Source organism: Acanthochromis polyacanthus, chromosome 1, assembly GCF_021347895.1.
Source record: "Acanthochromis polyacanthus isolate Apoly-LR-REF ecotype Palm Island chromosome 1, KAUST_Apoly_ChrSc, whole genome shotgun sequence".
NCBI classification, from domain to species: domain Eukaryota; kingdom Metazoa; phylum Chordata; class Actinopteri; family Pomacentridae; genus Acanthochromis; species Acanthochromis polyacanthus.
The window spans coordinates 45,519,418-45,531,545 of record NC_067113.1 but is presented as its reverse complement, the minus strand read 5'-3'; the positions used below and the strand labels follow the sequence as shown (position 1 = coordinate 45,531,545).

The 12,128-nt window shown below is 42.3% G+C and overlaps 1 protein-coding gene across 5 annotated transcripts; it reads right to left on the bottom strand.

Annotated features, from left to right (window-relative positions):
• Window positions 1–209: 209 nt before the first annotated feature.
• On the bottom strand, window positions 210–11,585 carry tfec (transcription factor EC). Of its 5 annotated transcripts, none has more exons than XM_022222754.2 (8): window positions 11,339–11,584; window positions 7,380–7,634; window positions 6,573–6,674; window positions 4,563–4,683; window positions 3,634–3,690; window positions 3,470–3,545; window positions 2,390–2,537; window positions 210–1,389 (listed from the first exon to the last, which is right to left on the bottom strand). In XM_022222754.2, exons 1-8 carry the CDS (start codon window positions 11,393–11,395, stop codon window positions 901–903), a joined length of 1,305 nt encoding a protein of 434 aa, XP_022078446.1. In that variant the 5' UTR covers window positions 11,396–11,584; the 3' UTR covers window positions 210–900. The 5 variants fall into 5 exon arrangements, with proteins under 5 accessions (XP_022078446.1, XP_022078451.1, XP_051812942.1 ...); XM_022222759.2 differs by having other exon boundaries at window positions 4,638–4,683; window positions 11,339–11,578; XM_051956982.1 differs by lacking the exon at window positions 11,339–11,584 and adding an exon at window positions 10,711–10,853.
• Between the last annotated feature and the right edge of the window lie 543 nt (window positions 11,586–12,128).

Below are 12,128 nucleotides of genomic sequence, written 5' to 3'. Positions count from 1 at the left end.
GTGTGCGATATATTTGTGATTGGTACCCAATAGCTGAACAAAATGATTCATTTCTCCTATTTTCTGAAAACTAGTGACTAAATTTGGTGAATATAGCATGTAGGTGTTAGTTTTTGCTGTATTTTGTGATGACAACAGGAAGTTACAAATATCAAAAAAGGGGTTTATTATAGTTTCCCCCCCCTCCTAAGAATAAAAAAGGCAACATGTTAGATAACAATATATATCTTTTTTTATGAATACATGGATTAAAACATGTATAAATACAAAGACTCTTATTAAACATTAACATTTAAAAGACGCAGACAAGGCAGAGGACATGTTAGGCATCGAGGAGAGTACATTAATTATATGTTCGACAAAACTGGGACTTCAAATAAGGCACATCATACAATGCAAATGTCTGGTTTGGTAGTTTTAAATTCACAAAGGATAGTTCTGGAATGTTTTTAGTGATTATTTTGCATACATTTCAGTGTAAAGCCACCACAGTGTTTGCTAGAATACAGTAGTCATTTACATTATGTACTGATAAATGTCTCCCTTTTTTTCTTACAAGTGTGCTCTGTCTGGGAGGCAGAGAAATATAATTGTCTATAGTGAAGATAAAAAGAGCAGGAGGTCCACGGGGTGAATCTGGTCCCGCTTAGCTTTGGAGGACGTCAGCTTTTGGACCTGATCAACAAGAACTACACACTTTATACACAGGTGGCACTTTGAGGGATGCTGTCAGCTGTCATTTAAATGATTTGCACCCCACCCCCACCCCCCCGGCAGTGGTCATAAGTGTACGCCTGGAGCCATCAGTCAGTCTTTTTTAAGGCTCTGTGTATGCCCTTTACCGCTGGGGATTACAGCCCGGGTTGTCATGAGGCGATAACAAGAGCCTGAGTGGCACCCTTATAGGTCATCACCCTCGGCTGAGCTGAAGCTGCTCCTGCGGCTGCTGTCTTTGGATGCAGCTCCAGGGGAACCGGCCGAGAGCAGCGGATCGGTGCCGAACGGCGACAGCGGGTCATCCATCAGGATCTCGTCCAGCGGGTGCTCCTCCTTGAGAGTGGCGGTGAAGAAGTCTGTGAAATGGGACAATGGGTCGGAGAACGTGGTGCAGGCGTCGGCGCCAGCGATGTGGTCCTGTGGCCCGCTGACGGTGGCGATGGACGGCACTCCGGTCACCACGGCTATCCTCTGAAGGTAGTCGCCGTTGGGGTCCTCCTGGTAGAGAGGCGGCTGCTGCGGCTGCTGGGCCTGGGGAGGTGATTGCTGCTGTTGTTGTTGCTGCTGCTGCTGCTGTTGTTGTTGTTTAAGGAGGTGAGAGGACAGTTCAACTGTTCCCAAAGCTGTGGCCATGTTTGGAAGTCCATGTGCTCGGGCCTGGATCTCAAGCTCCTGGAAAACAAAGGAAACAAACCACAACTTAAAGAAAATGTCTTGCTAAAATGTTGAGAAAGCAACATTGCGTGTCTACATAACTTCCAAGTTATGACCACTTTTGTTTTCTACAATTGTACAGTTTCACATAGCAGAAGATTTTCTCCAAAGTGACGGACATCTGAGAGTAGACACAACACAACAAAGGATCTAGTCAGGAATAAACGACCTGGATAAGTGCCATGAAACCTTGAATATTCAACAAAGAGCAACACTGAGAAAACCACGCCTCATTGTTCACATCTCCTCCACAAGCTGAGGTGAAGCTGGGATGTTTGGGTGTTGTGTTGCAATCTTCTCCCACACACTCTTACCGTAGACTATAACATCAGCACCTGTCAGTGTCATCACAGCTGTCTTTTTATCAATAGTATCAGTCATTGTTTACTGGATAGTTTTGTCATCTTTGAAGGCGATTACAGATGTTGTGTTCTTCCCGTCATTGACGTAAACTGAGATAAACCACAGTCTGATGCGTACTGATGCACATGCAGCCCTTTTGTGGGAACCTTTGACACTTGTTCTGCTGAGATCATTGTCTTTTTTCATCCGTACAAGATGGAAAGCTCTCAGTCGTGGGCATTTTGACAGAGTTCACAAGTTTCCAGTGTGGTTTAGTAAAGTTTTAAAGGTGGAAATTTGAGTGAAGTAACTGGGGTGGTATAGGTGGGGATTTCAGTGTGAGCTCAGTTAGCTAAAGGTGAAAATACAAGTGTAATTTGATGCTGCACTGTGGACGTTAATGCTAACACATTAGCAATCTGATAGGGCTTTTTTTTTTGCATCATCCAAGTAGCTAAAAAAATAGTATTCACTTCATTATAAAGACTTTCTTTGGTTTTCATCAGAGGCCCATTTTTCAATTATTCCTCTCAGAGTTAACATTTTAGTGTATTTTATCACTGTTTATACCGCAAAAAACGTCCTAAACGCATGAAAAACTGCTCCACTTTATCACCTGGATCCTCAGCAGCAGCCTCCTGTTCGCCTGTTCCAGCTTCTTCTGACGACTTTCCAGCTCGCGAGCGTGCTGCTGCTCCTTCTGCAACCACCTTATGTACTCCACCGAGGCCTTCAGGATGGTGCCTTTGTTCCACCGCATGTCGCTGTAGAAAGGAGAAATGTAAAAGATAACCTTTTACACAGAACCTCCTGATGTAGGCAGAATATCCTTCGTAGTAATAAAAAAAGAGAAACAGGGGGAAAAGTTTTAACACAGGTTCCCCCCACCCCACCCCTTTTTTATGATCTGAATAAGAAATGGTGATTTACACGGGGCAATTATTCATCCTTGGACATTACATGGGGACACTGAATGGGAATTTTAATAGAATAGTTAAGTAGCTATGTGGAAAGTCCATTCTTGTACCTTCTTGTTCGGCAAAATTAATCCCTGAGTAAAAATAGGTGGAAGGAAAATGAGCTAAGTAGGAAGGAGAAAAATGGAGCACTGGACTTAAGGTGCTAGAGTGCAAGTCATTCTTTTGCAGATATTATTACTTTTTTAAAAAGGACAGGGGGAGCTGTAGTGAAATTGTCCTTTTCCACACGAGTGAGACGTTGGTGTGATCAGCACTAATAATCTCTTTTATCCCGTGTTAATGGCACGATGACAACGCTAACCTTCCATTTAAATTTGAAGCAAAGTTCAAGCGCAAAAGATGGTCGATGGATTTTCAATTTGTCTCCATACTCCATCTCAATGCTCCAATTGTGCTTCAAACTTTGATTCAAATGGCGTGGCCTGCTTCTTTGCATTTGACCCTTTCCTCATCATTCATGCTTTGAGCTGAACTGCTGGGACCCAGTGAGGGGATGTACAGCTCTTAGAGCATTGACTACAATAGAAGTTCAAGTGCACCCTTGAAATATGACTGAAATGTGCTTGAGTTCTCATTTGAATTCAATGAACAACGTTTAGAGTGTCTTTGTGCGGTGAATTTAATATGTTTCCCTCCAGTTCTTGCAGTTGTTTCAGTGGGAGAAAGTGAAGCACGGGCATTGTTTCAGTAAATATATTTAGGACTTTGCAACTTACGGGTCATTCGACTTTGGTATGAGTGTCCCCAGCTCCTTAATCCGGTAGTTAATGTTGTATCTCCGCCTTCTTTCAACTAGAAAAGAGAGCGAGACATGATTAGAGCATTGTCATTCTCAGATGATAAACTGTGAGGGAGTTGAAAGGCAGCGGGAGACACTCACTCAAATTATGGTTGTCTTTTTTCTGCCTCTCTTTGGCCATCACCCTCGTGTCGTGTTCTGTCAAAAAAATAAATAAATCAGAGAGGGGAACGAATGGATTAGTGACGCACGCTAATTTAGAAACTGAAAGACAACGAACACAGAAACGTCACAGACGGTCCAGTCAGGAGACACACAATCATTTGTTTTGTGGGAGTTCAGTCCTGGGGTCAGAATGTGAATTAGCCTACATCGCACACACAAATTTGACACACAAAGACACACACACTGAGCCCAGTTTATCCCCTCCAGCTTGTCTGAAGCTCATTGTAAAAAAAAAAAAAAAAAAGGCAACCACTTTTAAACTACTTACTCTGTAATTAAGACAGTTTCGCAAATTCGCTAATCTGTCATGCAGAGGGACAAAAATGCCACTGCATCCATATTTGTATTCACGTTCTTCCAAATTACATAATTAGGGACCTGAGATTGGATTTCCCAATTTGTCTGTTGATTCAATCAAGACAATTTAAACTGTGTGTAACAGCCCATTGTCCTCTCTGCCCACACTCAAACGAAACAGATGGCAATTTACTTATTTGCCCATTGAGAGTGAAGTATTCTTCAGGCATCCTTTCCATTTCCTAAATCAATTAGGGTTCTTTTGCTTTATGCATGGGAGTAATAAGACACACTGTGACGAAAAGTCTACACATTTTAATGGCCTACAAAATCAGTGACGCGTATCTGAACTTGATTTTTGCAAGTTTGCCAACAAGTTGCCATTTTTAGCTAGCACGTGTTCTTCCACCCAAAGCTTCGGAGCTCAAAGGAACCATTTTTTTTATTAGAATTGTCCAAAGAGAACCTTGTGTGATGTTTAACTTTTACACCAATGTGACTCTTTAATCAGTGAGTTTTTTGGTCAACACTATGGTATGAGTTCATACCTGTGTATTCCCTTTTTACAGTGAGCTTTGTGGGGTTAGATGTGGGAATCATTCCACCATTAGGGGCGTTCATACCTTGTTCACCCCCATAGACGTCCAGCATGCTGCTACTGAGGGACACCTGGGAAGAGGAGAGGGATGAAAAGGAAAGAGAAAGGGTCATTCATGGGGGAAGCACATTTCCATTTCACACAAGACTTTCACACTTCGACAAAAGCAACAAAACAAATAGTTGTTTTTAGCTGCTGTGTGGCTTTGTTTGTCAAAAAAAATGACAAGAGGCAAGTGGAGCGATCAGAGCCTTGCAGAGAAGGTTGTCAACCCCCCAGGGCCTCCAGCTCTGCAGGGAGCTGTAGTCTCACGTTTTACCACAGCAGGACAGGACAAACCCTGAGCTATGACTGTGAATTGTTCAGATTGATGGCTTATTTTGCTTGACAAAGAGTAAAAACCAACTTAACAAGAATGTAACCTAACCGTAACCTGGTCAGCTTTACCCCTGACCTCCAACCCAGACTTGCTGCTCCTCTCTCTGTGGTGATTTTGCCAAACATAGCGCCTTGATGCGCTAATGGCACCATTTTGTAACCCCCCCCCTCCTTCTCAGCTGAAAGTGCTCCTAACACTGATGTCCTCTGTGTTGAAAATAGCATCCCATTAGATGAAAAGGCTAGCTTGGTCAACTCTTTGAACAGAGGCAAAACTGTTTTCCTACGGGTCTCTTCATCGTCTGGGAAAGCATGCATCACTCCTGCAATAATGACGGCTTTTTTCACAGAGAGCTGGGGAAAGATGGTGAGATATGGCATGCTGACACACGTGTGTGTCTAATTCGCATTTGTGTATTTATGGGAAAATAGCGCAGAAGTCACCGCGGATTCCAGGACTGTGCACAGCCAATTTTGCCCATGACATGTGCGTCAAATGTAGCTGCTAGACCGGAGAACGTGATAAGGGCTGCATGTCACGTCAGAAAGATGGGATGGAGAAGCTGGAGAAAAGAGGAAAAGAAACAAAACTGCAGACATTTCAGATATCTGCAGCTGATTTTGATAAGTTTTTCTCACCATTGCACCAAGACGGGAGTCTAGAAGAGGATATGGAAGAGGAGGAGGAGGGGACAAACGTGCATATCAAAATGAAAGATTGCAACAATTCCCCTAACACTACTATTTAATCACTTCAATCCCTCTCCCGTCTGTGTTCCTGAATGTGTTGACACGGCGAAACGATGTGATGCATCGTACTGTATGACTAATTAGGATGAATTGATCCATTTAAGCATAGTATCATTTCTGAACAAGCCCATGGGGAGTATATGCATTAGCCCAATCCAATGGCTCAGTAACTCTCTCCAGCAAAAATCTCTCACTCTTCGCTCCTCTGTTGCGCTTCTGTCTACATTTGAAACCTCTCCCATTCCTCCTCCTCCTCCTTATCTCTTTCTCCCCCTCTCATTCCTTCTCTGTCACACTATCTGTTGTGTGTTATCTGGGTGCATGGTCCTGTGTCTGCTTGTCTCCCAGTATTGATGGAGTTAGGAGATTCTCAATGTTCCCATCGCACAAACTACCTCTGTATTTGCTTCAGGTGTAGCTAACGCTGAGTTTTTGAATTCTTTCTTGACTATGAAGCCTCCTCAGAATGAACCTTGCTATTTATTTACGCACGTCCACGTCTTTTTTTGAACCTTAATCTGCTTTGTTCAACTGTATTAGTAATGTGGCAAATGTCACTAAGCCCAAGTGAACTTTGACTCATCTCTAGTTTTAAGCTGACCTCAAACATTTTCCCAAGCTAGTCAAGCCTGCACCTATGTATCTGCTTGGAAAAACTTCACTTTCATGTCTGCCATTCAACTTTTAAAAGAGAGAAGTCATTAGTTAAGCCTAGCAAATGCAAGAAGGTTAACAAAGAGAGGAGATGATGCAGAAATCAATTTTAAAAAGAGTCTGTAAATAGAGTTAGTGTGCAGCTGTTGGAACAAGAGTTAGTGTGATTCATACTTACATTGTTTTGCATTATGATGTTAGGCTCCATGCAATCCAAGCCTCCATCATTGAAACCGGATTCAAGACTAATTAGGTCATCAATAACTTCATCCATTGGAAACTAAAAGAAAACAGTAGTTTCAGTGTACTCATGGACAGACTGAAGATGTTTACCAGAATTTCAATACTGTCCAACTCCTTTTGAAATCTCCACATTCAAACCAAAATAGACACGAGAAGGGGGAAAAAAAGGGTGGGAGGAACTGTCGAGAGGCTAATTCAATAAGTTCTTCAACCGCCGTGTTCTGAGGTTTGTTAGCAGCGTCGGCGGGAAAAACATGCATCTGTAACCAAACTAGTTTCCTCCTTTGGAAGGGTTCATCATCAGAGACAGCATGTCTGAAGTTATTGATGAGCACATCAGAGAGAGAGGGAGATCAATAATGGCATCACTTTGTTTAGATGATTAGTTGGAGCTGCTCTCTGCATTAAGATTCAAACACCAATCCAGATATGAATGTAGTTTTCTGCTTCTGAAGCAAACTGTATGTTAACTATCCATCCCAACAAAGTGTCTGCCATGATTTATCGCTCGTAATTAGAAAGAATTTAGCAACAAATCTCTGAAAAATCAGCAGAAGCAAATGTTTTTTAAAGGAATACGACAGATTGACAGGAAAATGCTTTGATGTTGTGAAATCTACAAAAATTATGACCCACAGTTGCAATTTCACGGTTTCCCTGTCACCACATTGCACATTTTCTCTCAATTTCAGTTCCATATATTCATAAGTCACATTCTTTCTGTTTCTGGAAGTCCACCCACCTCGCTGTCGTGATTGGCCATCGTGAGCAGGGTGACAGGACTGTTGGGGTTGCTGCCGTCGCTAACGGAGGGCATGTGTCCATTCCTCATGATGGGCACGGTGGCCAACGGTTGGCCCGGGGTGTGCGGATGTGGCACGGCGTGGCCCGACCCGGCCGAGGAGGCCAGCTTGGTGCCCAGCGTCAGGTACTGCTTCACTGGCTGGTTCTGGCTCTGGTGGAGGTGGAACTTGGAGTTCTCCAGGCGGCTCTGTACCTGTCAGAAAAAACAAGTTCACTTTGTGGGCTAAAAAAATCAGTTTAGTTGATGGGAAACTGTTTCTCACACTGATGACACAGCGTTGACTAAGAGTTTATGCACAGGGTTGTTCAAAGCAGCTGTCGGCTTTGCGAAAAATGATCTCATTCAGAACACAGGAATAGTTTGTCTTGTATTAGTCACTCATGCACGGCAAATTTACAAACTTACAGCAATTATGTATTTTTTGGAATTTGCGCACAGTAAAAACAATCACATTTGCCGCTAAAGAAAGTGTCTTTTATGAGAATTAGGACTCATTCTTAAGGTCTTCAAGTAAAATATGACGATTGTAGTGACGGTTTCTAATGGAAAATCTCTTTGCACAGTCCTGAACCGGTTTAGACAAACAAAGCGAACAATTTCTGATCACAATCATCATTATTGTTAATCTTACAGAACATATCAACTCAGCTATCAATCAAGATGAAAAAAATCAAAATCATGATGAAATATTTGCAAATAAATGACATTATACAAAATTAGTTCAAAGCAATTAACTCCAAGTTCTCCAAAATGTTTAAATTCTTACATTCGAAGCTCTGGTCGCATCCCGCATTGTGTAGTAACTGCAGTCACTTAAGTGTGGCATTCTCAGAAAAGCAGATAATCTTCGGGGCTGTTTTGTTTTTTTCTGGTGTAGCAGCAGCTCAACCTTAGGTATCCAGGTCTGCTGCTCCTATCCTGTTGACCTGCTGACGTCTTACTGAGTGTCTGTCCCTTCCAGTCCCCTACCGGAGTCTTATAAAGGCCCCTAAGTGAACTAATTAGGCCCAAAGCTGGGCGTAAGCCTTTATGTTGCATAGCATGATAATCACTTCAAACACTGAACTGACAGATCACCCAGGGTTTGATCACTGCAGGATATCTGCCTTTAGCCACTATCACTAATTCACTCGGACCGCCCTTTCTGTCTGGCTGGCCAATCAATGGTCACCTCCCAAAGTCCTCTGCTGCCTGCTTCAGGGGTTGTGGCACCACAATTGACCCTTGTTCCCCAATGAGGGTTTTAAATAACTCCTCTAATGCCATTTTTAACCAAGCTTTTTCATTCATTCACTGTTTTCAATGTAGATAGCTTAGAGTCATCGGTTTTCCATACAATAGCTGCTAAAAAGCTATTTTGAGGTCTCTTTTACTTTAAATTCAGGGCTATTTTCAGATGGAAAATACCATCTAAAAGCCATGTTTTTACTTCTTTGGTGTTCACAAATAAGTTTGCTGTTGTATCTTGGTGTATTAGTTTATAGACTGCAGAATATTTTGAAATAATTCGGAAAGTGTTTGCAATGATTTTATTCAGTCTTGTCAGTATTTTGGTGTGTTGCCCGGACTTTACTAACTTCCTCCTAAATGTGATCTATTCACTAAGATATATGGCTTCTTCTGGATTTTTTTTATATCACTGAATTTATACTTTTTCCATGACTAACAACAGTTTAATCAACTGGAGCTACAAGAAATAAGCAGCAGTGCCGGTGTAGTAGCAGATTCAGTTGGCTGTGCCTTATTGCTTAACCGACAGAGGAAGCGAAACGTGAATTATTTTTTTTCTTGTTTCATTTCATCTGTTCTCATAATAGTGGTGACACAATTAGAGCTTATTACCCGACCTGAAAACAGGTGACAGATGTGACTTATCAGGCAAAATCAGAGATAATAAAAAGCATGTAAACTAGATTGACTTTGGATAAAGATGTTGCTGTTTATCAAACAGTGAGAACATCACAATTAGCTACTACAAGAAGAAACGCTGAGCGAATTCAAGTCAGAAGGAGCACATTTTTGTTGCTTGTGATTTGCTATTTTTCATTTTTAAGAGGAAGAATGTGTTTTAAGTTGCATAACCTCACAACAGGAGTAGTTGCAACTGGTCAACCATTAGAAATAAGAGATTTTCTGCTGAACTGTAGGGACTTTTAGCTGTGCAAATTTAGAATTGGCTTTTCTCCTGAAACTCAGCACTAAATTCCCCCTGTCAGCTAGACGAGCTGGCCTTATTCACCACTCATGCACCTAGCCAAGAACAGGCTCATCACAATACTCAACTTGTCAGTAGTGACTGAGAGCTCTTATCTGACTTCCACAGGCCAAACAAGATGCCAGTTGTTAGCCAATCAACATTTTTTTCCACTAAGGATAGCAGGAGGGATGCCAGAACTGCGACACACCACATCTGCTTTGTGTGACGGGCAGATTGTCCTGGTTTCACTTCAGCTTTCTCACTACTGTAAATGCCGGAGACACGCTTGTTATCCACTTAAGGGAATCTGATTAGATTTGAGAGGTAATGGTGCTTCAGTCACCAAGGCCAGCCCTGACAATGGCGGGCTTATACATGTGTGAAGTGGACATGCTGAAAAATTATCAGTGCCCGCCATACACATGGGACAGGAATGAGATAAGAATCTAATCAATCGAGGCTCAAGTTCGGGATTGTTGTGACTATTCGGATGTTTCAGACGCTCCTTTTCTGTGTGGCTGCCAGCACCTGCTGCAACAATTGAGTCAGTGTTTGAGATTACTGGTAGAGAGGAGGTCACCAGTTCACTTTCTATTTACACACATTTGCACAGTTATTCCTGACATGCAAACTGATGTTAGACCGGCTGAAAGGATGTTTACCTGCTCTATGGACACTATTTGATGCAACAGTTATAGAAAACCCCACTTGCTTCATTATATTTGACAAGGAATACAACATTTGTACTTTCTGTGCCCTTTTATTTTCCATTTCCCTCTTTCCTTTTCAATCAAACTACTTCTAAACGTTTTCACTTGCATACCTTTTGATTTCTTACGCATGAATGCAGCGGGTCAATCAGATCCAACAAGTACTTTACTGTGCTCCTCTGTGAAATCACAAATGCACATAACTGCAGCTTTAAAGGATATTCAGTGATAAGTCTGTCACCCACAGGAAAAAAAATAGCATCCTTATCTGATATTAGAGGATCTGCTGTGTATGTTAAACACCAGAAATGCTAAATCTCAGAGTCCTGAAAGCATGATCTTATTTGAGAGATGCATTTACCTCGCAGTTAAAAGTTGTGTTTCTTTAGTCCCCAATGAAAATCTGCATTCCCAATTCGATCGTAACAGACAAACTCAGGTTTTTCTTCTCAATGATAACCTCTTGCATAACTCAGTTTCAGTCTTGCCCAAGTTCTCCTTTCACTTCAGAAAATCCAACAACTTATGAAACACTGGGCGATGCTGACATGAGCTAGCTGTACAAATTATGGACAAACCTCGTAGGAGGTTTGGATTCGTTTCTGCAAAATGCTGCGCTTTACAAAACATTGACAGAGTTACAGAAAGCAGAGTGGCACTGTTTAATGATCTTTTTTCCCCATCTTCAATCTGTAGATAAGATGAAAGTGGAACAAAATGCCTTCTCTTACTGTATTTTTTTTTTTTTTTTTTTTTGCTGAGCCTGCTAACCAGTAAATAGCTGTAACCACACACTAGATTGTGAAATGTGTGGGAAGATAAGGCTGGGATAGCGAACTGATCACAAAATTTGCATTCCACGCCGGCTATTCAGTTGTGCTGATTGCAAGTGCATTCCTTTCAGAGAGGACCTCGCTTTCATGCAGAAACACACACAAACAAGTGCACCCTTCATATGCCCTAATTTCCTCAAGTCTTCACCCTCCTACCTGCAGAAGCTGGATCTCTGTCAAGGTGATCACTTTGACCACACAGCAGCGGCTCATGGTTCTCCAGAGTGGCAGCGTCTCCCACCACAGGAGCTGCAAAGTTCTCACAGAAGAAGAGCAACTGTCACCGGCTTACAGCTGCGTCTCACGCCGAGACAGGGGAAGAAGAAGAAGAGGAAGAAAAAGAGAGGTGCAGCAGCCTCCTTCCTGAGCTTTTTGCAGAAATATCAGAAAAGGAAGGCATGACACATCAGCTTATTTGGGAGCCGCAGGGCCGTTTCCTGTGTGTGTCTGCGTGTGCTTTTGGTCAGGAAAAGGCCTGACAGAGGCAGAAATACAGATGGCAGTTTGAAGGGGAGGATGGAGAGTGTGAATGTGTGTGTGTGTCGAGGTGTAATAAGTTGACAGAATGTGAGTTCCTGCTTGTGGATCACTACATTTTCCTGCCTGCAGAACATCCAGCTCAGCTCAGCACATTCTCCCAGGTTATCTTCATGACACCCGCTTCCCTTTAAACCACCAAACTCTACAATTTCAGCTCACATAAGAAATCACTGTATGTGTGCAGAAATACAAAAACACACATGCATGTGCACGCAAACTTGTTATTGTGTCCCGGTCATTATCAGGCCACAACAAAGGCCTTCCCAGAATTTCTCTCGGAGAAGTCCTGGACACAGCAAAATTGAAAAGGAACAGTGTGAATCCTCCCTCCTGTCTCACCCTTTATATAACAAAATAATAAGCTAAATCCGAACCCAAAGAGCTTCAAAATCAGGATAGAAGAAAA

Bases quoted from the DNA above. Each gene is read 5' to 3' on its own strand.
- tfec (XM_022222754.2), bottom strand. From the start codon at position 11,395: ATGAGCCGCTGCTGTGTGGTCAAAGTGATCACCTTGACAGAGATCCAG. The intron at 6,675-7,379 runs GTGGGTGGACTT...GTTTTCTTTTAG, and splicing joins TGGCCAATCACGACAGCGAG to TTTCCAATGGATGAAGTTAT. The intron at 2,538-3,469 runs GTAAGTTGCAAA...TCCTTTCTACAG, and splicing joins ATACCAAAGTCGAATGACCC to CGACATGCGGTGGAACAAAG.